Raw genomic sequence first — 26,557 nt, forward strand, 5'->3', positions numbered from 1 at the left:
GAGATCTTTGATAGCCTGCCAGAACATGTAGCTTAGGTGTAGATGCAAACCTTTATGGAGTCGTGTGACAATGCTATGATACACAATGCCACAGGCGTCAAAATAACTATTTAGCACTGACAAACAGTGTTTTTTTGCATGCTTCTTCTGCAGCCCAGTCTTCCAGCTGCCTCGGTCCTCTGCCCTCTCTCCATAAAGCTCCTTGTGCACATTGCCAGGGAATTGGACAGAATATAATACTAACTTACATTGCAGTGAATCACCTGCCCATGTTCTTACATCCTCTGCTGAAGTCAGATTTGCTATAAAGACCTTCCACTAAGCTTGGTGGTTTGACTGCTCCCTGACCATTTTCTGAAATGAAAAGTGCTGAAAAGGCCATGATTGTGCTCTAAATTTTGGATGTAAAAGTGAATAGGAGCAGGTGCTTGGCTGGTTAGTTGAGCTGCACTGACTCATCTAATTTATATGAACAAGTGTGAAAGAAAGCAGCAATGCAGAACGTGCTGGTTTATCGTGAATGTATTTTTTGTTTAAAGGCAGTAAAACTTTTTTTTTTACTCTTCAGTCATTATGCATCAGCTGCTTTCTTGTGCTTCATGATCATCTTTGCGTACTCCTGTCCACTCAGGTACATGGTTCGAGTCAGGTTTGCATCAGAGAAGTCCACGTGAAACAATCCAAAACGAACACTGAATCCATCGGCCCATTCGAAGTTGTCCAACAGTGACCATGCAAAATATCCGCGGACATTGGCCCCATCTTCTTCAATGGCTGTACAACAACACAAAGTTACAACATGATGAGATACTGTCATCTTGTGCATGAAATAGAAAAAGAAGCAAGAACCCTATTTCTAAAACCCACGCCACGCTTTGATGGCGATAAATATCTAACTTAACCATGACTGCTAACATAACAAGTGACAAGATCAGCATCATAAAGTAGGCCTATTCTAAAAACATATCCACTGAGAGCACCATGGTAACTCATGCATTAACCCTCTCTATGACTTTAATGGATAAAGGCGGCATCTTCTAACATTTCCTTTGGCAATTAAAATATTATTTTTTCTTCTTCTTTAGCATGTTAACACATCACATTTAGAAAAGTACAGGTTCAAGTAATACATTATTAGTAATAAATAAAATAATTGGTCAAATTCTGCTGCAAACTGGGCTGGCCCACTTTAACCCTGTCATCACCTTTCCATATCCCTGGTAATAAAAAACACAGACTGGCCAGATGGTGGCGCCAAAATAAACAACTTTACATTTGGGGCAACTCCTCAATAGGAAGGCTTAACATTAAAGCCAATATTCATTTATGATATTGTTCATTACATGTAAATCATTGCAGTTTCCCCTTTTTTGAATTTAAAGCAGTACATGCATACAAAATTCAAAATTCTGATTGGTGTCCATAGTCCACCAGTAATGTTTCTGTCATAGGTAAGTGAGACTAAACTGAATATTTTTTAACATTAAAGTGAAGATGGTGTGGAAGTTTTCTAATCTACTCATTCAAGTGTATTGTTATGAAGTCTGGGTTTTGTACATCATAAAATATCAGAGTATATTGGTGCACTGGACTCAGCCTCAGGCTGTCTTGGAAAGTGAAGTAAAATGGAAAAGTGCTTGAAGCAACAGAAACCAGTATTTGCATATCATATTTGTGAGAGGCTGCTGGACCATCCAAATTGCCCCCTGATTGCAAGAGGGCTGATGATGTCTCAAAGCACCTTTGGTCCTGCTAAATACTTGTATTACAGGAGCAATTTGTCAGCCAGTATTGGCATTAGTAGATACTAGACTGACACTAAAATGTAACAGAGAATCTCTCCAAAATGCAGAATTAAAATAATTTCCCCCCGGCCTTAGCTCTACTAGTGTGTGCTAATGGGTATTTGCTTATTTCATTGCATTTCTCCAGTAGAGAATTACCAGCCTTTACCTTTAGCCACCTCAAGGATGGTGTCTTTGTAAAACTCTCTGCGCTGAGCATCATCAATCTGCAGCGGCCCAATCTGAGAGAAGCCATTCTCTGTGATGTAGATTGCTGGGTTGTTGAAAGTGTCCTGGAAAGTCATGGGGCAAATATTATTGTCAAACAAGGCATCACAGCTGTCAGACATTCCAGGGAGAGACAGATTGGTCTACAGTGTGCCGTTTAGCTGCATTTCAACGGTGCCAAGCTCAAACTAATGGCCTGTGACAAGTCACAACAGCAGGAAATTGCTCGTTTGCAAACACTTTTCAGCAAAGTAACTGTTTCATTCAATGTGACAGCACTAATGAAGCATCAGTGTGTTTCTGGAGGTGTTAAAAGGAGATTACTGCATACAAAATCAATAGTAAGACACTAAACAAATGTCAGAGTGTTCTCCTCGTTTGGTTAAAGGCGATTTGTCTTCTCGGTCAATTCAGTTTGATGCTAAAAGAGAAAAGAAAAATGACTTCACATTTCAACTGCATGAACGTACAGTCAAACTATAGGATGTGTTTAAGCCTTGTTTGAGGGACTTTTTAGTGACGTTAACTGGCTCTGAGATAAATGTTTTAGTAGAAGTTTCACCTTAATGTATTTAAGAAGTTTCCTCAAGCCGCAGGGGACTACAGCCAGCCAAGACACCCCACAGATGGGCCAGGAAGGATCCAAAACTTCCTCCACATCTCGGTCGGTCTTCATACACATCTGTCCACATCCTCCTCCGGGCTTGACTTTGCGGGATGTGTAATAGTTCAATGCAAAGAAGTCAGCTGTGCCCAAAATGGCAGGTTCATCCTTTGAGAACCTCGGCAGTCTTGAGCTGCCGGTACATCCCAGCTTTTTGCTTTGGGCTTCGATAGCGGATCTCATTATTTCTGGATAATCTCCAGTGACAAACACAGGCCAGGCAAACCACCCAAGAGTAAATGCGAGGTCACGCTCCGCAGCAGCAATGTCCTCCTTGCAATCTGGCCTCAACGGCTCGAACCAATCACTGTTGAGGGCCAGGGACACCGCACCCTTTTGATATGACCTGAAGACAGAGTCGTAGCTGTGCCAGGCCATGGCGTGGCCACGCAGCATATTATGGCCTACCTGGTAAGCAGTGATCCCCGGTTCTTTCAACCCCGGAGCGTGGATGCCATCCTCGTGGCCCAGTTTGGCGCACACTTGCGGCTCGTTGATAGTGATCCAAAGTTTGACCCGGTCTCCAAATGTTTGGAAACAACATTTGGCATAGCTGTCAAAGTGGGTCGCCAAAGCTGGTGATTTCCAGCCACCCTGGTCTTGGAGAGCTTGTGGCAAGTCAAAATGGTAAAGTGTGACCATAGGTGTAACATTGCATGCCAGCAAGTCATCAATCACCTTGTTGTAGTACTGTACACCTGTTGAACAGTTAGGCAGCACTGTTGTTAATTGGTGATGTGGTAAAACAACACAGGAATTGTCTAACAAGCTTGTTTTATTGTGTTATTCTGGATCCAGCATGGCTCTGACAGGAATATGGAAATACCTTTTTGATTGACATGACGTGTGGTCCCATCAGGCAGGAGGCGGGCCCAGGAGAGAGACAGGCGATAGTGCGTTAGTCCAAGCCGCTGGATACACTCCAGGTCTTTGTCCCACAGCTCGTAGCTGTTACAGGCTACATCTCCGTTCTGCTCCTTAAACACTCTGCCTTTCTCATGACAAAACGTGTCCCAGATACTCGGTCCCTTGCCATCTGCCTGCCAGCCACCTCAACACACACACACACACACAAAAGTTGTTTCATTTCATAAAAGAAGGGATGGTGTTGACTTAAAGAAAATCACTGTAATGTTTCTGCTGGGACTTTTATTAATTTGAGTCTCCTGAAGGCTCATACTCCAATAATCTAATATTACATTCAATGTTTTACTTTATCTTTTTTGTGTCTTGTCTTACAGTAGCCTATGGTGACTTGTTCAACTTGTGCAGACTTAAAGTTATAACAATATAGTAATAATGGTCTGTTGGCCTGTTAGTTAAAACTGACATTCAGGCTATGCAGGGTCTAGTTTGAGAAAATCACTGCTTTGTGTCTGAGTCTTTGTTTGAACTATCTAGCTACATGGAGTGGGCACAACACCATGTGCAGTTTAGTGCCATGTAATATCAGTACAACCACAGCTGATGTTATCTCCAGATTGCATGGACAATGCAATGGCTATTGGCAAAAACACTCATGACAAATGGAAAACAGTTCTGAAACGAGTAATTGATCACAAAATCACTCATTCTTCAACACAAGTCATTATCTTACCTTCTATTTGATAGGCTGCGGTTCCTGCTCCCCACGCAAAGTCGCATGGGAACATGTTTTCGCAGAACTTACGTCTAAACACGTTTTTGTATCTGAATAAAACCTTGTTCCAAAAAAGTCATACATTTAGTTTCAACTGCTCCTCCTCACGCATGGATATCCTACAACTACAACCAGGAACCAAAGAGGAACTACTCCGAGATGTGACGTTTACGTACACGAATGCCACCTCAGAAATAGTAATACCGTTGCTAACGGAGACGCATTAATGCAATATTTGTGTGATTGCTAGATATTCAGTGTAGCCATACATGCTAAGGATGAATAATAATCAGTTGCAATCGCTTGAATTACAGGGCTCAGTCCCTTGACTGTCTTTGAAAGTTATGACTACGACTCTACCGTGGAGCACTTGAAAGCAACACATTAACAATCCTGCGTGATGACGTCTCCGTGAGTTTGTGGACGTCAAATTTTTTCCCCAATCTGTACAACTTTTTTCTCAAATCTGCATTTCATAGAAAGCTCGCGCCACCGCTGATTAGGGCCAAATCTTTTTGAGTGACTTGGGCTATTTGTTAGTGGAATAGCCTATGTGAAAATAAAAACTGTTTCAAATGAATACAGCTTAACCACTTATAACAAGTAGGCCTAGGCCAAGCCTTGTGAATTTCAGCCAGGTGTTCTCAAAATGTAGCATAAACACAGGGAGTACATATGCTGACAGCTGGAAATGTATACAATAACTAAGTTCAGTGAATTCAGACTAATATTCCTAAATTTCACCTGTGAATGATTTCTAATACAGTAGCTTTGGCCTTCAGCATAGCTATGCCCCCCTGGATTCACTGTGAGAGGAAGATCTCTGAATATCACAGTAGCTGCTTACTGCATTACAACAATGTAACATCCTGGGAGGACAAAAGAGGTTAAAGGTTGATCGTCAATGAACGTCAAGCCTCACAGATCCTGAAAGCAAATAAAGACTAGTGGGGGTGAAAGCATTTAGCCCAAAGGCATAACTTCCCTGGCCTGTGATCACTTCAAAGCCATTCTTAGGTCCAGTTTTCTATAGAATGAAGTGACTCACTCAACCTGATCATAACACAGAAAATGGAGTGGAAGAGTAAACAAATTTTCCTCATGTGGAAAGAGAATTTTTGCTCCTCAGGTTTGCTCCTCTTGTGACCTCATTCTTCATGGCTATTGTATTGTAAACTCATTTAACCTTGTTTAGGAGCAACCAAACAGAAAAGACAAGAGGCGGAAGAATTCCTACACTGTAGTACAAATAGTCTATCTAATACAAATAGGTAACGCCTATTGTTTATTTCAATGAAAGCCCTGTTTGTACAAAGGACTATTCTTCACATAAAATAGCATTATTCTGGACATTATTATAGGCTATAGCCTATCTCACTGTGAAATAACGGTAGTGGAGTGAAACAGACTATTTTGCTTCCAAAACTCAATAAAAATCAGAGTTACCACAAATTGAAAGTAGGGCCTGCTAAAGTTTTAAAATATAGACAACTAAATACAAACCTGCAGTATGTGTCCTAACAGCTTCCACCACTGCAGCCTGGAGACTATTGCAACTCAACGGATGGCAATGCCGCTGCTCGTGGTTTTTATTCTGAAATCCAGACCGGAAGTGGTTTGAATTCCTGTAGACTTGACAATAGTGGAGCCCGGGGCAGGACCATGGGAAGAGGACTTCTCAATGGACACAGAACTAGTTTTGAAAACTTTCCAAAGACACCGGGGAACTAAAAGAGAAACAACAACGACTTGGGATACTTTTCTTTGAGTGGTGTCGAGTTTTTCACGTTGCTTTTTCCGGCATTTTTTTTACAGCACACTTTGAGCTGTAGAGGTGTTTTTGTACTTTGGTATTTTTTTCGAGTTATTTCCTGTTGCTGCCTAGAAAAACAGGGAATGGGAAGTTTACTGGCTCGCGTTTGTTTCAGTACATAGTCCAGTCCAGTGGTTGGAATTGAAAGTATGTGTTGTGATAAAAAGCTTGGTCGCGTCCCCCGAAGTGAATGCTGATAACCTGGGATGACTGCAGCCGCCTCCCGTGGAAAAGACAACACTGGGACTCGGACCCACGCTATGGCCAACAAAGAAAACCTCTCAACAACCGGGCAAGTGGTTTAATAACGAGCGAAATTACTCAGCATTTTACATTTTGGTGGATTAGAAGGAGTTGGAGGAAGTGAACACCACGCCACAATGGGAAGGGAATTATAAATGAGTCGTTTGGCAAACAAAGGAGGATACCTCTGTGGGACTGAATGCCGCCGAGCGAAGGGAAAGCCCTGCGAGAAATGGAGGAGGAAGGCTCACTGGAACCAAACAAGATACTGGCAAAGGTCGCATTTTTGTCTGGCTTTCGGGTCCCATTTTTATAACACAGCTACTTAGCCTAAGTATCAGCCACGTATCTGTTGAAAAAAAGAAAAGAAAAAAATCTTCCCCCTTTACCCATGCTGCGAGGGTTTTTTAGTGGCGTGTGAAAAATGAGGGTGGATGTGTTGCAGTTGCTTGTGGTTTTGCTGCCGAGTGTCGGGCTCGGCGGTGGCTCGGTGCTGGTGGGATCATCTGATTGCAAATCATATGATGAACGCTCGAAAAGCGCCGGGAAGTCGGCCGACAAGAAAGTGGTGTGCAGCAACATGGAGCTCCATCAGGTGTTACCCCCGGACTCCTTCCCCAACAGGACAGTCACACTGTGAGTAGCCCACACACACACACACACACACACACACACACACACACACACACACACACACACACACACACACACACACACACACAGGCGCCTTTTACATTATTTTCATACGACACATCCTATCACACAAAACTTCCACCACTATTTCAACCTTTGTGTTGATAGCAGAATGTGAACTACATCCCCCAGACTCCCCCTTGTCTCTACTTCTAAATAGTTTATCAGGAGACCCAACAAGGACTTTACCTAAAGCATCTTTTATCTCGTGTTTAATTCTTCTAAATACACAGCTTACCTTGATTATTGACTGAATGAATGTGAGCTTCACTTCCACGCATACTTTTAGTGGAAAATTCCCCTATCAGAAAATATTCCCAAAGATAAATATGGCATGACAAGTGCCAGTGGCACACCAGACAGAGCTATATTAGTGCGTGCTCCATGTCAGCCATGCATCATGCTTTCACAGCTGCATACTGTAATAGTGTACATGTAAACCCCATGTAACACTAACTGCCTGTCTTCCTGCAGTGTTGTGATTCATAACACAGGAAGACGCCTCTCTTACCGTATCTCCAAGGCAATATAATGGATGTAAGGGCTCATTGCCTGTGATGCTTCTTTCTTTCTTTTTTTTTTTCCTGGCTGCAATGCACACCATCTGATGGAGTTGCATCCAGTTTCGGTAGCAACGTTATTGACAACACACTTGAGTGAGCCTCTCCAGCTGCCAGCCAGGAGTATTAATACAGTTGTAAGTCGGTGTGTGGCCACATCCACAACCCAAAAGAAGGAAAACACACACGCATGCAGACGCAAGTGGTTGAGCAGATTTAGATTTCTCTCGCAAACCTTTTTGTGAACTCATGAATTGGGGCAATTAAATGTTAATCTACATGGCTGACACTTCCCTATTGTTGTGTTAAGATACTTTCAAGTCGTACCTCATGTAAATTTAAGAGTTGTTTTTGGATCTTGCGCTCAACACAAGACAAAACCCCTTTTTATGAGGACAAAACTAGTTAAAAAGTCAGAAATTCAAAGCTGCGTGTTCAGAGCACTTGTGCTTTGTGGTGGTGTTGAGTGATGGAGGAAATATGAGAATACTAGGGCAGGGTGCAGGAGTAGAAAGCAAATAATAGACAGGGAGGGAAAGAAAAGGAGAGGATTTGCTGGTAAGTTACAAGTGATAAGACCACTGCAGTGAGTTTGCATGTTTGAACCTGTTTACCACAAACCACAGGTACATTACTTAGAAGCAAACTTTTGTGGATGTAATATTTTTAAAATCTTCTTTCCAGTCATGTGGTAATATCAGTAGAGTGTGAAAGTAACAGAGATTTGAAACTAGCTTGAGTCAGGTTATCCTTAAGTCCGCAGTTATGTTTATGTATTCTATATTGAGGGAATTTTAGACACAAACATGTTGAACATGTCGCTGCAAGGATGGCTTGAGCCTTGAGTTTGTATTTTATCAATTACTGACACAAAAACCTCCAAATGGGTCAGCGTGGTGAAGCCGAACACCTGGCAACCACTCCATGAGTGTTGAAGCCTAAGAGACCTGTCAGTAAAACAAACTATATGCCTCTTAGAGCTTGAACATCCCATCAATTTCCTCTTTGCTGACCTCCACATTGTTTTTGTACGCAGGAGGACTGACCTGTACTTACCTCTTAAGACACTGCTTGTATTCAGGATCTGACACACATAAATCTAAGTCACTGGCAGATTTGAAGACATCTATAGAGTCGACCGCATTAACACAAAATAAAAGAATGTGAACCGTGTTGAATTACTTGGCTCTAGCTAATATCATGTCTCTGAATTAATAATCATCCAGCACTGAAGTAATGAGCTGGTGAGAGGTTCTACTTTGTAAAAACACATGAAACATTCAAATTTGAATTTCATTTTTTTCAGTAATGCTTTTTTTTCTCCCACTCTGATCTCTAATACAACCGTCCTCTTTATGGTATTAATAATCTGTCCTCTTAGATGTCTCTAGAATTTGAAATATGCTGATCTCTTTTAGTTATGGTCTAGTTGGCGTTCGGGATGTCTGTATGTTTTCAGTGAGCCTGGAGTCAGTCATGTCGCTCCGACAGTGATGGATTGGAGGTTGAGCCGTGTTCCTCATGATTTAGCATTGAGCTTAAGCTCTGTAATGTGGAGGATAGTCTCCGAAGAAGAAGAAGAAAGATGTAATTAGAGAGCACAGTCGGCAAACAGTGCGACTACAGGGAATTCCTTCCAGTCTCTGCTTTGGCATTTCTGGACACTTGTTTCTCATCTGTTGCTGGAAAACAACAAAACCATCTCCTTAAAGGGGAAGTTTCTTCAAAATTCAGTGTAGACAAGAGTAGCAGTCTAACAACTTACGGTATGTCCACTGTGAGATTTGTAGGTGTTGATTTATGACCTGTAAACGCAGCAAGCCCCCTCAGAAGGTGTGGTGGTCCTACTTTATGGCTCTCTCACTGCCTTGTTGTGGGGTTGACCATCGCTGGACAGAGCCGCTCTGCACTGCACGGAACTTTATATGGAATGAAATGTGATCTAGCATCTAAATGTTTGTGGATGTTTATTGCTTAATAACTAGTCCTCTGGCTTCCTGTGGTAATGTTCACAGAATATGTTAAACACGCAGACTTCTCCTTTAAGACTCTAAAACATGACAAAATGACTCAGTGGAAGTCTCCCTGGGCTTTTTTTCAGGTTAATGTTATTTCACTTCTTTCAATATGCAAGTTTTCCAATTTGTGTGTTGACACGCCTTGTTGTGTCTGCTAATTATAAGGCCTTGCCAGAAACAGCGGTGGAAGCTAGGTGTGATTAGAGACCTATTCCATTTATCATACCCCCCCCCCCCCCCTTTTTTTTTTTTGTACTTCAGATTTCCCCCGTTTCCTCTTCAGGGGTCGACTAACAAATTAAAAATTTAACCCAGGCTTTTCAGAGAACACCGAGCACACTTGTTTGAGCATTTCCTCAACTGCTGCGGTGAACTCATTGAACGAGAGGGGTAATTGGTTTGACTGCATGCCAGAATTTTTTTTTTTTTTACCCCAGATACTGTCACATGATGGCTTTCAGTGTTGCCTTATCTTTTATTTTAACCATGCTCCATATGCAGTTTCCCACTTAAGAAGACCATTATTATACCAAATGTGAGTGACTGCTGGTGCTAGATTAGAAGTTTGAATGCGTGTAGTTATTCGGCGTAGGTCTGTCCTGAATGCTTCTCTGTAGAGAAAAACATGAGTGATGCATTCCCTGCATTTGTGCTCTCCAAATGATACCACATGCCTAAGTAATCCGAGAGGAAATGACACAAATGTGTTTACAGCTGGCCTATCCTCCCATGTCAGTGAAGGCCCCCTGAAATACAAGGGGGTTGAATTTAACTCCCTACTCCACCGACGGATAAATCAGGTTGGTTGAGTCGACATTTTGCATTTATTCCCGTGCACCTGTTTAAGTTTCATCCGACATCCCCACACGGATGGGGAAAACTGCCTATTTTTATGCGTTCTGTGCTCAGCGGGCTCATATTTCTTCACAGGGCTTGTTTAGTGTAATCAGGCCTCCATTCACAGGAGCACCTGGGTTGGACAGTGCAAATAAGCACACCTGGTTTTTGAGCTGCACAGCGCAGCGTCAGGATTAATGTCAGGAAGAAAGCAGGGATTTCCTCCCTTGCTGCGGGAAAAGCGTGCTGAGTTTGATGACACGTCAGAGCGCAGTAAAACGTCTTGTTTTACAGCAGCGCGAACTGGGAGTTAGAGTTACATCCTCGCGCCGGCTTCCCTGAGACCTCAACCGTCTCGGAGTTGTGGAGCAGTCGAAAGTTTGCATTAAAACAGACGCACCGCCGGTCCCTCTTGTCAATCGCTGCGTGTGTTTACCCAGCATTTAAAAAAAGTTACCACACCATGCTGGGGGCCTTTGAAGTGCTTGTGTAACTGAAACACAGGTGCCTGCTGTCATGCGTGTCCTGAGAGGATTTGTTTTGCCAGTGGTCCAAAGAGGTGCTCCTGTGTTTTTGTTTTTTTTCATAGTAGGATTGCGGTGTTTGCCGAAGAAAGCAAACTCCCAAAAGCAAAGCACTGACAGCTGCACATTTAGTCAGTTCACAGCCTTTAATTTTGCAGGTCTGTTGAGCTTTGACTTTGCCAGGTTGCACAAAGTCTCAGTTAATACCAGACAAGCAATTCACTTGAGTCCGTAGACATGAGCTCATGCTGTTGTGATACCTTCTGGTCTATGTTGATTTTATGACTTGTCTCTTTTTATCCGAGGGGTTTGCATGGTGGGAGCCGTCGTCCATCCGGCCAGAGAGCTATAAGGTGAATACCTCACTCTAATGGCTTGGCCCGTCGGATGGTGAAAGAGGATATTGCAAAGCCTGTGACTTGTATGACCCCTTTTAGTTTCCCCAAATGCAAGTGAATTCCTTTAAAGGACTTCACATTACCTCAGTGACATATAAAACAAAAAGTCCTTGCAAAAGCTTTTTCCTATCCCTTGGTGCTCATTCTTGTATATAGATTCAAATACTGCAGACAAATCTTCATACTACTCATTTGTGGCACACAAAAGCACCAGATAACTGCAAGAATCACCTTGGCAAGTTGCAACCCCCTCCGCCACTGACTCATTTCCCCTTCCCACCTGAGCCGAGGCCCACTTTTCCATCCACTGTAGTCGGAGGAAGCCACAGAAGGGATTTTATGAGCTCCACTGCAGCCTGAAACCTATTTGAAAACCTGTTGAAGAGTTACAGCTCTCCGCTCCTGGGAGTTCTTTGTCTGAAAGCCTCCTGAGCGTAAAGAAAGTGTTGAGAGAGCACCATTTAGCTTTGTTCTTAAAATGTCTCTGTGCCCGAGTGTGTAGTGGCTGGTGGTGTTTTTATTTTTTTATTTTTTTGGGGGCCCTCTTTGGATAATGCGCCCGCAGCCAGAGGCGTATGCTTTCAAAGGTGTATTTTCTTAAGCGAAAAAGAACTCCGGACTACCTTCAGCAGTGTCATGTTTACTCAGTTTGAAGGCATATTGAAAAATCTAGGCCAGTGCATTTTATATTACTCAGTGTAGAAATTCCGGTTTCAGAGACAGCTCTTCCATAAATGTCATCGAGATTTATAGCATCTGTATCAGGAGACAGGATGTGAGATTCAGTCGTATCCCCCTGCAGCTTGTTCTTGGCCTGAACTCAAGCAGGTCTTATCTATGCATCAAGATAAGGGGAGTCTCCCCCCTCCTGCATCGTTTGAGGCCTTGCCCAAAGAAATTCCACAGCCGATTCCCCAGTCTGGAGACCTCAGGCCGCCATCCAGAGACAGACGCTAAGGAAGCAGACGGGCTAGCTCCAGACGTCCTGAGGGCAGCAGACATGCTGGTGGTTATACGGCCATGATCTCCATGCAGATTTGCGGTTTGCTTTACGTGAATTGGTTGCATAGAAAGCTGTGGTATTGCTTCGTCAACGATGCAAGAGTGTAAAGAAGACGTTTTTTGCAGCCGTAGCAGTTTCCAACTCGCCGAGGTCAGACTGCTGTCACGAGCGAGAGGAGGGGAGGATGAGGGTGGTGAAATAGGGCACAGCATGCAAAGAAGGGAGGACACGGAAAGAGGGCAAGATAAGGGCTTCACAGATTCATTTTAACAACCTGTTGAGTCACGAGGCTAGAAATGTGAATTTAATGCAGCCAGATCTGAGTGATTCTTAAGACATGTTGTTTAAAATTCATTATTTACCCTGTAAACCCAATTATACAACTTTCCATGATGATGAAAGGCCGGCCTCTGCGCTTCGCTGCAGCCTCAAATAACCTGGTGTCAATAATGATGAGCACGTACTTGTGACCACTCCACGTCTTTGCTATTACATTTTTTTCCTATTAGGCAGATGTTGTTAAGACTTTCCATACTTTGATGTCACGACATTACATAACGTAGCTGTGAGCCTGCCCCCTCTGTGCCCCCGTCAAATGGCTCACTCCCTGTGCTGCAAGGAAAGCTTGTTATCAGTCAGATATAAGTGTTGCCTCTTTATCTGCATTTGAATGTAAAAAAAAAGAAGTCACTGCCTTAATTTCAACCATGTCAGCTCCAACATATTAGGACCTACCTCAGATTGGTACATTGTGCCACATAAGGTGTTTTTGTCCATCCCTTATGTTCTGTTGATTGTTGACCACATTCCTGAATTCACAGAGCCCTCATGGTAAATGCATCCATTCGGTATGCCAGATATTCTGCAGTATAAATGAGACTATCGTGACCACGCTCTTGGAACGCATAACATTTCTGCCTATATCATCAGTGATGGAGTTTGCAGCCTCGCACATCGCTGCTGCATTTTAACATCTGCCGCTTCAGCATCCAGAAGGCTGCAAAACACCCAACGTGGACGCAGGAACTTTTTGTTTGTGTGCGCTCTCTCTCTCTCTCTTTCTCTCTCCTCTTCTTCGTCTCTCGCTGAGCGGCAGCGAGCCAAGCAGCAAATCTCCAATGAATCTCTTCTGTCCAACCCTGTAATAAAACAACCCCTCAACACCCCATAATGACTCCAATCTGGCCTTAGATTGTGGGTGCCACTAGCATGTATGTCACCCGCCACATCCCCTCCCTGCTGGCCAGAAACATGCTCAACCACAACTCCCTGCTTGGGTTTTTTTTTTATTTTTTAACAGCACTATTGATTTCCCAGATCCTTTGAGAGCAGTTTAGGAGCGAAGTCTTGAACTCTAAGGGACATGGGCACACAAAGTGGAGCTTTACTGTGCAGTTTTGTATGCAGTTGAATCAGCTTGTGCTATGCACCAGGAATAAACTGGATCATAAAATCTGCTTTATAACCCATGGAGGAAGCAATCAAGAATTCACACATGGACTTGAAGGTTTTCTCAGCTCTCTTTTATTTCTGCGGTGATAAAGTTTAAAATGATGACACATTTTCTCATCTAACATTATGTGTACTTGTTTGTATTGAGAGGCATTGTACATCGGGTTATTTTCTTAGTATTTGGAGATGTTTTCTCACAATGTGCGAATTTGTTGCCTCATATTATACAGCTGTAAATGTGATGCATAACTTATCCTTCAACAAAACACCCAGAGAAGGCTCCTTTTAGTTATGTAACTGTGATCAAAGATTTGGTTGGAGTGATTTGATGCCGGTCCGTGGCCCCGTGACCTTGCGTTTGATCAAACGCTTGGATTTCTCATTATTAAAATAATGTGACGGCCATGAGAAATAATCTCGAGTGAGTCACTGCTGCTCCAGATCAAAATACGATGTGTGTTTAGCTGTTGAAGTCGGAGAGGCTTCATAACACTTTATCTCATTTTGGCTACCTGTCTCAAGAGTGCTCAGATGATAGCCATTTTAACATGAAAGAAAAAGCCTGGCCGCGTTTCAAGTTGTTTTTCTTCTGATCTTTTCCTGGCAGCAGCGTAGCATTCTGTGACTGGGGGCTTAAGTGTGGCTGGAGGACAAAGAGTGAGACTTAATAGTGTTATCTGTCAACAAGTAGCAGTGTGGCACCATTTCACTTGTTGCTGGAAAAGACACTAGATCCTTTTGAATCCACCTTCACGATTTAATTAACGCACATTCCTCGCTGATGTTTTCAACACTGTGGCTTGTATTTTTATTTTTTTTTCTATCATAAAAGTCTTGTTTATTCAGACATTTAACGTGGGACTCTATTGAATTTGTCATGGTGTGAAAAGCTACCGGAAAATATTAAATACTTAACGTGAAAACTGTTGAGCAGTTGCACACTGTACAAACATTAATAAAACAATTCAATTTTTGATACAAAATACCTTGTCCTTTTTTATTGTTGCTTGGTATTTACTTTTTTTTTCTCTCTCCACAGAATTTTAAACAACAATAAGATTCAAGAGCTCATAAATGGATCCTTCTTTGGATTGTTTACATTGGAAAAATTGTAAGTATTTGTCGTCTCTTCCTCGTGAGTATAAATGCAATCATGCCTGAACCTTCTATTTGCACATTCTAAAGGGATAGTTCAACATTTTGGCAAATTGGTCTGCGAGCTGCTCAGTTGTGACCTGCACATTCACCACGCTATGAGATAATAACGGAACGTTACGAGGGAAACCAAGAAATCCCATTAGCCTCCATAGCGTAGCTCTGACCAGCTCGCGGCTCTGCTCCGCCATTCTAAAAATAGCTTGCACCGACAAATAAAGGTAACGAACCTACTGCTGTGACAAAAGGGATTATGGCAATGGGCCAATTTGCCAAAATGTTGAACTATCCCTTTAAAGTAAATTTTGGTATTTTGTGGTTGAAATCAGCACTTGGATCAGAATTTACACCTAAATAAAAGAAACCATCAGATCTTTAAAAAGTCTTCCATCTTGGAAAGTCGATGTATAGGTTTGTAAGTAGTCATGAAAAATCACCAATGGGCTTTATGTCCCAGTCAAATACCTTCACTATATTTCACGTTATATTCCCCAGTGCATTAGCATGAGCCATCCATCACTCTACAAGTGAAGCTTTGGCTTGTGGAGCAGGAGGTTTGTAAAACACACTTTGGCTTAGTGCCAATGGAACATCCAGGTCACAGAAAATGAGAAGGCATCCACGCAGCACTTAGCCTCAGTCAAGAATATCAGTCCACGGTGGAGGACTGGAGATCGTACTAGAAAAGGCTAATTATAGGCACGGCCCCCGGGCTTGGTCGGTGTCTGCCTGGTGACATGCTCTCGACGTACAGCTGCTTGGGTATTCTGGGGATGGAGCCCACTTTTCTCTCGCTGAGTGTAAAACATAAGACAACCTGATTGCTTCTCCAGGGTTTCAGCAGTGCTGGTATTTAAAGTGTGGAAAGTCTCTGCACTCTGTCAGCAGAAACTGCGAAGAAGGAATTAAGTTCTACAGAGCGAAGACATTTATTGGTGTGTGTGCGCACATATGTTCTCTGGGGTTCCTTAAACAATGGAGAGATGCTGATCGTGCCATGTGACTCTGCCTTTTGGAGATGAGATTGTCATCACCCGTGTTTCCTTCCTGCAGAGAGTTCAGGAAAATGGCCTTGGGCCTGCACATATGGGCCACGGGTGATTTATCACTCTGGAATGGCTTCATGCAGATAAAATAACCAGACCATTAATGGCTGTGCTTTTACCCAAGGCTACAATAACACATGACTGCATTGATATGGAATTCTAAGGGCATGTTTCCCCTGTCATTCTTCTCGGTCTGGGGGAAAAGACCAGAAATCGAGGCAGCGTGTGAGGCCATAATGGCTACATGTTGTTGAGCCTTGTGGTGTGAGTTCTGCAAGAAGATTTAGGCTCAAATGTTGATAACTGATCAGAAATGCCCACCGAATGTATTGATTATTACACATTCCGCAATATATGTTTTTAGCAAACCGCCCCTGACTTGCACTCTTAAGTCAGTTTCGGCCTACAGCTTTGTTAGACTTGCGTGATAAACGCAGCATGTGACTCTCCAGCTTTTACATGCTTGTAAAGTTAGATTTTGCACACCACTCGTATAAAGCTCTTGCTGTATTTACTCCTTTTTTTCTTACTCTGTTCATAACTTGTTGTGTGAAATTCTCCTGCATGACTTTTCTTGAGTTGACTCCCACATTGATGAGACTAGATAGGGCTGGATTGTTTATGGGCTTGCAAGAAAAGTCCCTGTGGGCTCAGATGTTAGTTTTTAGAGCTGAGGCCTACAGGATAAAGAAAAAAACACCCTGTCTGTGTGCTGAATGTGTTAAAAGAGAGCTTTGATCCTTCTCTACCAAGAAAAGCCTTGAAGGCATTCATGTGCCTTTTCTGTGAATGGCCAGTTGATTTGGCTGTAAACTCTGTTCTGCCTGTTGTTGCATCAATCCACGGGCAAGTTTACCTCCAAAAGCAGCTCCCATTGTGCCTCGCGCAGACCCCGCCCCGCTCCCATCCACCACTGAAGCGAGGTTGCTAGATGGCTTGCTTGCTTTTGTCATTGTAATGAGGCCAAGCCAAGGCCAGAGGTGTCAACAGTACCCTTCCCACACACACACACACACACACATATACATTCTGCATGCTGAATCCTCTCCCTCTCTGAAATGTTCCTCTTCCCTCCCTCTCACCTTCAGTCACACACACTCCCCTTCTTTTCTCCTCAAACTCTGGAAAAGGAAAAAAAAAATGCTGCATGAGTCTGTTTGAATGCACCGAGGCTCTCCATCTTCAACCCCCCCTTCCCTCGGCCTTCACAGCTTTGCTTTTTTTTTTTTTTTTTACCTCACCCACAAAGAAACTCTGCCTCATTTGGCCTGCCTATATGCAGCCGTGAAGACTGAGACAGCAGCTGGCTGTGAGCGCCAGAAAAGGGGGGTAGAGAATCGATTACGCCTATCTGGCACTCTGCGTGAAATGGCAAAGTAACTGTGGAGACCGCTGTGTTTTGTTTGGGGCAAAAGGTGTCCCTGCTTGGAAATAAGCCACACAGAATCCCCCATTATCACTCTCCTCATAGAAATGGGAGCCAAGCTAGGCGGCGGTCAACATGCTAATTCCTTGCTAAATCCGCTGCTGTGGAGGAATGCTCATTGTGGCGAGCGGCGCGCGGATAATGGCTCCAGTGTGTGGTGTTTTCTGAAGAACTGATTGTTGTCTATTCATGAATGGCACAATGCACGTGGAAGTAAGGTGTGTAAGCAAGTTATTCACAAATATAAAGCAAGTTTTAAGTGGACATCGCTATAGTGCTCCGACCTATGGGAGGCTTCACTTTACTTAACCAGTGGGATTAAAGGGACAATCTTGTTTTTACAAATGAGAAGTTGAAATCATGACTGTCCTATAGAGCAAAGGTGTATAACCTGGTCAGTAAGTTCTGTCTTTGTCCCGTCAACTAAATAATAAGGATAAAGTTGTTTTTTTATTATGTCAGGAGGGAAAATTGTGGTAATTTTGAAGTCTTATGCTGTAACTGCCTCCTGTTCCATCCAAAAGTTACATAGTCTCTGAGAAGATCTTTTTTTTTTATGGGATTTCAAGGGTGTAATTTTTATTAATACAAAGCCATCCATCATTCTGTTCATCTGGAGGCTTGTTTAATGTTACCAGTCTCTCTCTCTTCCCTGTGGGAATGTCAGTCTCACGCCAGGAAAGTCCATATATATATTAAACCCTGCAGAAAATGATCCCGAACTTGGGTGGAGGAGTTCAATTAAAACCTTCTTCCACGTTGCGTGCGTTTTTTAATTTTAACATGAACAACACCTTTCTGGAAGAGGAGTATGTGTGTGCCCCCTAAAAATGGCAGCAGCTGCAAAACCGCCCTTTAGTGTGGCGCCAGTTCAAGAACAGCTCTGGAACAGACCGGGAAATATTCAGCCAGCTATTTCAATTCGAGCATTCTGAGAAAACCTGGCATTTTTTTCCCCCGCCTCCCCTCTGCAAATAGATTTAAAGGTGCCAGGTCATGTGTGGTCAGTGGTCTTTTGGATTCTGAAGAGCAGTTATGGATGGTTAAGCATGGACCGCTTCCCATATATTATTCACGAGTAGTTTTGTTGTCAGTTGTAGTGGGGAGTCTGGACAGCTTTTTTTTTAATGTTTACTGAAAGACCACCAGCAGATATCACACAGTAACCATGCTCCTTTAAAAATGAGTTCAAGATGCTGTAAACATCCTTGTTGAAATGGAAACCTAAACAACAAAAGTTTGTTTCCCTTTTTCATTTTTTTTCATTTAGAATAAACGCAGTTCTCACGTTTGGTGAACAACATAAGTGGGAGCGATGATCTGTAACCAACCAACCAATGCCAGCGTTCTTTTGTTTCCACGTTACAAGGCTGGTTCTGTGGCTTGCACATGTGACCGCTGAGTCAACCAGCGGTGGAGAGCTTTTCTCTTGACTCATCACTCCACTCCTGCTGAACTTGGACACAGGAGACGGCTGCTTATTGTGTCTGCATCCTGCTTTATTTCAACTGTAGCAAGCAAAGTATATACACTGGAATAAAGCTGCTGGAACAACAAGCAAATTAGTAGACTCAACTTGTGTGTGTGTGTGTGTGCGTGTGCGTGTGTGTGTATGTGTGAGTGTGTCTAATAGGGCTGGGACGATATGCTTTTCTCCCAATTCGATTCTTCTATGATTTTTTTGGATGGCGATTCGATTCAAATTGCGATTCTACGATATTGCCGATTTTCTCGATTTTTAGTTTTTAACATTTATCTGCACACAAATACTGTAGAAGCCTATAAATGAACATACTCCATTATAAAGTGAACTTAAACCCTTTTCAAAACCTGTACTCTCTGTATGTAAAAAAGGCTAACTAATGCACATTGCACAATATTTAAAAAAAAAAAAAAAAAAAAAATCAATTAAAAAGAAAAAATCGATTTAAAAATTGTCAAAAAAGATATTGCGATATTTATGTGAATCGATTTTTTTCTCCCACCCCTAGTGTCTAACACACAATGGCTCTTACTGGTTATGAGGGTCGAGTGGAGTTGGGAGAAGTCCTGCCTCCTCATTTCTCTCTCACCACTCCTCCATGAACTCTTTCTAGTTTACATCAAAAGCTTTATAACAAGCAATAGATGTTTTTGTCTATGACTTATCTGTGGCCACCTGCCCCTCCCTCCCTCAGATGACAGCTCCTTGACATCAAACGCTCCCAGTTACCCAGAGGCCCTTTGTGTGGGTTCAGGTGGCGACCGGGAAGCCTCCTGAACCTCCACTGTAATAAGTGACTAGGCAGTGCCAGCGCAGGTGAGCGCTGCAGGAATTCTGTGACCGCAAGCCTTTGAACCGGTGGGAGGAGTGAGTGTGTGTGTGTGCGCGTGTCTGTGCACGCTTCTCCCTTTGTGTGTATATGTGTGTGAGAGAGATTCTCCTCTGAGGGTCAGGTTGTCAGTGACAGCAGCTATGTAGTAATGATGGGTGGGTGGATGTTTTCATAGGACAAAAAAAATGTGCAAGACCACTCGCCTGTGTTTTAACCTGGTTTGTGTGTCAGTCATCTGTTATCATTGTGTTACAGATGAGCTCAGCAGAGAAAAATGGCTCAGGCCTCAATCTGTCTGAATCTATTCCAATACGTAATGAACTGGAATCTCATTCTGTTACTACTGTTTTGTCAGGAAATAGTAAAAAAAAAAAAAAATCTGATCATATGCCCAGGGAGCGATGATGGGAAGTGAACAAGAGAAGATATTTTTCCTTCAGAGGATTACTCAAATGATTAATTGATCAGCAAAATTGCTGCCGTTTCACCATTTTATCCTGTTTTTAAATTGTTTATGTGATCTACAATTCTTTGTTTTTATCCTCACAGGGACCTGCGGAGTAACATGATCAGTCGGATTGAACCAGGCGCCTTCCTTGGATTGCCAGCACTAAAAAGACTGTGAGTAGTGTTGGAGCTTGTGCAGCTTCACTGTCTCTTTTAGTGTGGTTTTGTGTGTGTGTGCGTACACTTCTCACATTCAGCTCCTCTGGGATTTCACTGAGGTGTTTTTTTTATTTCTTATTATTCCAACCAGAAGCTCTAAATTCCAGCTTTTTTTTTTTTTTTTTTGGTTGGAGTACTCACTTTAATTTAATTTGCCATGTGAGAATAGTTTTTTTTTTTTTATGAAAACTGTGTCTGAAGAGATGAAGTTTGTTCAGTGCCTCTTCTGTTAACCTCGTGATTGTCGTTTTGGAAAGTGGTTAAAGCCATTTTCCTTTTGGTATTTTAAAGTGGGAGGAACTGTTGTGGAGTCCTTCAACAGCTTTCGCAAATCCCACAGTTCAGCAGTCAACGTCGTACCTGTGCTGTGCTGTGCTGGCGGCATGTGCTGTTGATTATTGCTTAATAGTTTAGTATATTGTCTAAGGCAGCTGTTGCTTTTCTATCTATGAAATGTGCAGTGCGTGATCTAGCAGATCTAGTGTGTATCCAGTGTCCATAAGGGAGCATGGTCAAGCAGCAGGCTATTTCTACTGCCATGTTTGGTCTGGCCTTCTGCCAGAAACCACTGCAGACACCATGAGGCCTTATATACTTTCACACGCTTGGAAAAAGCTGTGTGAAGAGGGGGAGATGTAAGTGTGTGCGTGTGTGTGTGTGTGTGTGTGTGTGTGTGTGGTGTATCCATGAATATCATCTGAGGATAATTTCGATTTGTAGAGAATACATAAAGCAAGAGTCCATCTGGGAGATGCGGTGTGTGAGTGTGGGAGGTCAGAGACTGCGTTTGTCGAAGTGTATATTTGTGTGTTTCCCTTTGTGCATGTGCGTGTGTATGTGCGTGAGAGAGAGAGAGAGAGAGAGAGAGAGAGAGAGAGAGAGCAGGAACACAGCATGAATTGGAATCATCCGACAGTGCCCAGTCGCTGCCAACACAAACTTGAGCTTGGCTGCTGCTGTGGAGCAGCAAGAGCGAGACAGGAAGGCAGTCAGCTCTTTGGCTCAGCCTCGGCCTCACCCCCCCACCCACTCCCCCTCTCTCCTCGATGCATATTCATGCCACACGCAGATGGATCCGTGCCTGCCTATATGTCCTCGGCATATTAAAACTTCACCCCACACACACACGCTATTCATAAAGACTTTCCGTATCACCGCACAGCGATCTGCAACTTTCTCGTGGTAATGCTTGTTCCAGAGCGCAGTTTGGTTTAGCCCGAGGGTAACAAAGTGTAATTGGCCCCCACCGCCCATCTCGGCTAATTTCAAAGGGTAGTTGTCACTCACTCGACTGTGAAAGGGAGGGGAGCGCAGAGGAGAGAAGACGAGCAAAGGAGACGATGAGGCAGTGCTGGACGCTGGGAATGTAAACATAGAAGCCCTTCATCAAGCCCTGGCATCTGCAGCAACACATCCACCCCATTTTCTCCCCCCGGTTTTTCAAAATAAAGATCACATAAAAGAGGCTCACCAGTTGAAAAAGATATCTTCAGTACCTTCTTTTAAACCATACCTTTATCTTTGACACTATTTTGGTCAGTTTAATTTCCCTCCTCTCCTCAGCACTGTGTCCTTCTCAGGTGCTATTCAGACCTTACATGTGATGGGAGTGACTTCTGCAGCCGTCTTACGGTTGAAGAAGTTTGGACAATACGGGTTCTATACAACAGAATGTAGAATTAGATTGCTCTTGTATCGATGCATCTTAAGTAGAGGGTGCATCCTGGAAGTTAACTTTGTAAATCCATTACTGCCTCAGCAAAACTGGAGCTGATAAACATTTACACAGAGGACTAATACAAATACTGACTTCAGCTGGAAATTCTGCTCTATTTAGATTTAAGTGCAACTTGATCCAAAACATTTACACCACATGTAAATATTCTGGACATATTGTGGCACCAAAAAGGCTCTGCTCTGAGAGGCCGAGGGACTCAGCAAAACAGCCAGAGATGTACTTGTAATGAGCTCACCTTTAAAGGGATAGTTCAACATTTTTGGTAAATTGGCCCATTGCCGTAATCCCTATAGTCATAGCAGTAGGTTCGTTACCTTTAATTGTCGGTGCAAGCTATTTTTAGAACGGCGGAGCAGAGCCGTGAGCTGCTCAGAGCTACGCTACAGAGGCTCATGGGATTTCTTGGTTTCCCTCATCAAACTCATCAAATACACAATCCAACAACTCCACAACACTCTGGTGGACAAGTTGTGACCTGCACATTCACCACGCTATGAGATAATAACGGGACGTTACCAGACAGAGTTGTTTTAGAAAGTAAATGCAGAGACTGCTTGATGAAAAACTGCTCCCGACGGGAACGCACATCAGCGGTTTTGCATGAATTTCCCTCTAAAACAACTCTGTCTGGTAACGTTCTGTTATTATCTCATAGCGGTGGTGAATGTGCAGGTCACAACTTGTCCACCAGAGCGTTTTGGAGTTGTTGGATTGTGTATTTGATGAGTTAGATGAGGGAAACCAAGAAATCCCATGAGCCTCCATAGCGTAGCTCTGAGCAGCTTGCGGCTCTGCTCCACCGTTCTAAAAACAGCTTGCACCGACAATTAAAGTTAACGAACCTACTGCTATGACTATGGGATTATGGAAATGTGCCAAAATGTTGAACTATCCCTTTAAATTTTCAACATTTTAATTTCAATGGTAAATTATAATATAATATAATAAACATGTGTATGCAGCAAATTCTTAAATCTAGGTCTTCAGAAAAAAACTCCCATTTGCCCCATTTACAAAAGACATCTGATCCAGCTGCAGTCACCTGGTCCCAGTTTTCTGGGTTTTCGTTGCACTATTGGTTACACCTTCAGGGGAGAGGCCAGTATTTCCCTCACCTCACTGTACACACACACACTAGTTCCATCCAGTTTGAGATGTACTAATACATTACAAACACCCCCAGTCTCTCACACTGTATGGATTCCTCGGGCCCCAGCCCTCTTTACTCCGCATTCCGCCAACAGCTGAACAGTCCCTGCTCGCGCCTAATCACATTGGGGCTATTTTTGCTCCTCGTATCATCCACGACAACTGAAGCGCTGCAGTAAAGCTGGCCCTCTGTGTTGTTAATTTGCGACATGCCTGCAGCTCAAAGACGTGTTTGAGATTAGTCTCTGGTATGGAATATTAGGCGACGAGGAAGATCAGATGGAAAGTGGGAGACTTCGGTCGAGAAATGAGTTCAACAAAAAAACCCAACAAATTTAATGTTTTAAATATATAAAGATTCTCAACACAGTAAAAGTGAATGAAAGTAATAACAATATCTTAAGTCCCTGGATGTGGTTGTAAGTCTAGTATTAGAATCCAGGCGATAAAGTGAGAAGCAAAGTATGCCTTTAGCTAGGGAACCCCCTTCCCCTCCCTCCCCTCCCTCCATCCCCTGTTCACTCTTCCTGTGTTATCCTTCCCCTGACACACAATGCTCACTAAAATTGGCAAGCCTGCAAAAGGCGGCTTTTTTCTCCTCTTCCAAGTGGAACTAATAACCTCACACAGTAAATTCCCCAGCTGGTACCTTAAGGAGCGACACCAATAATTATAGAAATGCTTGGATGTTAGCATATGCCTGACAGTGATTTTCCAGGTAGAACTTTGTGTCGGTATCACGTTCCTCGAGCACCCCAGGATACAGTTTAGCTGCTGGTTTGAGGTGAAGATCCGCCTCTTCTCTCAGAGCTCTTGTTTCTTTTTTTTCAATGATTGGATCATTCACACAGGGATATGTGTTTCAGAGCAACCTCCAAGGTGCCTTGTGAGTCGCTATGACTGGTTGCTTTGTATCAATCTGTATTTTAACTATAAGATATTGTAATTATCGTCTGACTGTGTTGGAAGGCCTTGTTGTTTTGCTTCACTCACACTGCCCTCATCACCCTTGTTTTCAGCTGCAGCGAAAAGAAAAAAAAAGTTCCACTAAAACCACCATTGGTGACCTGCCCAGTACAAAACGTCAGGCAGACAAAGATAGCAACTACCTTTTGAAAACATTTAGCAGCCCAGTTATTTCCTTCAGGAGTTGGTGGAGACCAAAAACAAAGATGAAAGGAGAGAGGATATTGAATTCAGAATCGAATCCCCTCACCGGGCTGTCAGAGACAGGACTCCACTTGAATGCCAATATGACTCCATGTCTGCTGGGTGTGTGTAAGCGGGGCAACTGTTCACTGACATGTACTCCACAACAACTTAATAAGGTTGGAGCACGTCAATGTTGTATTTCCAGCTTGATCTGCTGCCCCGAAGTGTCGAAAAAATCTTCTGCTTTCAATCAAAGAGACTAACATTAAAAGAGGTTTCTGTTTAGGATACATATATTTAACATTAGGGTAATAATAACTACCTTAATGTTTTGTACATTTCTCTGCAGTTAGGAAAGGATGGAAGGAGATAAAAGATATTATGCTGTTTTTTTGTTTTTTTCGGCAAACTTATTTCTGGGTTCAACATGAAACTGGCTATTAACCCAACCCTTCGGTTCGCGGTTATTAAAATAGAGCAGTGTCTGCAGCTCATTTGGTTTAACTGAGCTGCTAGCATTTAAACCAATGATGGTCCCTTTTTGTGGATTGTTGCATTTGAATGACATTTATAGGTCAGAAGAGACTCTGTGAAAACATTTTTACAATTTTAAATAAATGAACTTATTGTGGGATCAAAACTTTTTCTGCCCGTGGGCTTTGTATCAGAGGATGCTGGACTCTGGTCCTCCAGCGAATGGCTCTTTCGCTGCAGACCTTTCACAGCATGTTTGCACACCGGGCGTAATTCACACAGCGTAGATGGTCTTTTCCATGTGAGGTCCTTTTGTCAGGCGTCGGGAGTCTCAGACACGTTTATCTGATGTTTGCCAGAGACATCATGTCAGGTCACATCCAGAGGAGAAACACACACTTTTGACGTGTTTGACGTTGATCACAGGTGATTAATCACCTCCCAGGGTGTTCGTCGGCCTTTGATGTGGAACTCTCCCCCGAGGCCCACACAGACACGATCTAAAATCACCTCTGAAATTGTAAACCTGTCAGCTGAATATTTGGGCTCCTTGCCTCAACCTGCTTCTGGTGAACTTGACTGAAAAAAAATGTCTCTGCAATACAAACATTGTTTCCATTTTTCTCTTTATATGATGTGATTTTATGTGGCTTATCGCAACATCTAAACATTTCCTGACTTAATGTAACTGGCTAATTGCTGGTGTTTTACACATTAAAGCTGCCATGTTGTGTTGTTTCTGAAATGTGGAAGAAATAAAACCAGAGCTTTTTTTTCTGTGTGTTTTCAGAGACTTATCCAACAACAGCATCGGCTGTCTGAACATAGACATCTTCAAAGGCCTCACCAGTCTGATCAGACTGTAAGTCATTAGTATATTTCAAAATCTTTTTTTTTGTTTTGCAATAGGCTTTCTTTTATTTTTTTCATTAATTGATTTTTATTTTTTGCAGAAACCTGTCAGGGAACATGTTCTCTTCGTTGGCTCAGGGGACCTTTGACAGTTTGGTGTCTCTGAAGTTACTGTAAGTATCATAAGGAGCCATTTAGTTGCTGTTTACTAAAATCACATGCAGGCCCTCAATGTGATTGTGACGTCTGCACATCTACCATGGACCCATAATGCAATTAAAAACTATATTGCCATAAAATACGTCATAAACATAAAATAAGTCATAAAATATGACAGAATAATTATGGTCTTCCATCAAGCCAATAGCTTTTTGCCACGTGACTCGATAATTGTTAGTGCTCCATCGCTCAACTCTGTGTGTTTCCATCCATCCACGCAGGGAGTTTCAGACACCTTACCTGCTGTGTGACTGCAACCTGCTGTGGCTGCTGCGCTGGATCAAAGACAAGAACATCGCAGTCAAGAACACCAAGTGCTCCTATCCACAGTCTCTTCAGGGTCAGCTCATGACCTCCGTCAGGCCCGAGCTCCTCACCTGTGGTAGGGACACACACACACAGATACAGTATACATATGCACACATGCATATATAGTCTCACCACAGCTTGAAGATATCACCCTGGAACAGATTCATTCATCATTTTAGTGACTCTATCCAATATGTCTT

At 42.9% G+C, this 26,557-nt stretch overlaps 2 protein-coding genes across 2 annotated transcripts in view; one reads left to right on the forward strand and one right to left on the reverse strand.

The window, feature by feature from the left end:
* Window positions 1–545: 545 nt before the first annotated feature.
* On the reverse strand, window positions 546–4,385 carry gba3 (glucosidase, beta, acid 3). The gene is made up of 5 exons (XM_083992823.1): window positions 4,274–4,385; window positions 3,503–3,727; window positions 2,575–3,374; window positions 1,954–2,077; window positions 546–774 (listed from the first exon to the last, which is right to left on the reverse strand). Exons 1-5 carry the CDS (start codon window positions 4,326–4,328, stop codon window positions 572–574), a joined length of 1,407 nt encoding a protein of 468 aa, XP_083848949.1. The 5' UTR covers window positions 4,329–4,385; the 3' UTR covers window positions 546–571.
* Window positions 4,386–5,972: 1,587 nt separating this feature from the next.
* Window positions 5,973–26,557, forward strand: part of adgra3 (adhesion G protein-coupled receptor A3) — a 33,738-nt gene continuing 13,153 nt past the window's right edge. The window contains exons 1-6 of the mRNA XM_083993474.1: window positions 5,973–7,007; window positions 14,896–14,967; window positions 20,348–20,419; window positions 25,768–25,839; window positions 25,931–26,002; window positions 26,270–26,430. Coding sequence (XP_083849600.1) covers window positions 6,796–7,007; window positions 14,896–14,967; window positions 20,348–20,419; window positions 25,768–25,839; window positions 25,931–26,002; window positions 26,270–26,430 — 661 coding nt within the window. The 5' untranslated portion in view covers window positions 5,973–6,795. The remainder of the gene's footprint in view (window positions 7,008–14,895; window positions 14,968–20,347; window positions 20,420–25,767; window positions 25,840–25,930; window positions 26,003–26,269; window positions 26,431–26,557) is intronic.

Source organism: Trachurus trachurus (assembly GCF_905171665.1).
Source record: "Trachurus trachurus genome assembly, chromosome: 18".
NCBI lineage: Eukaryota > Metazoa > Chordata > Actinopteri > Carangiformes > Carangidae > Trachurus > Trachurus trachurus.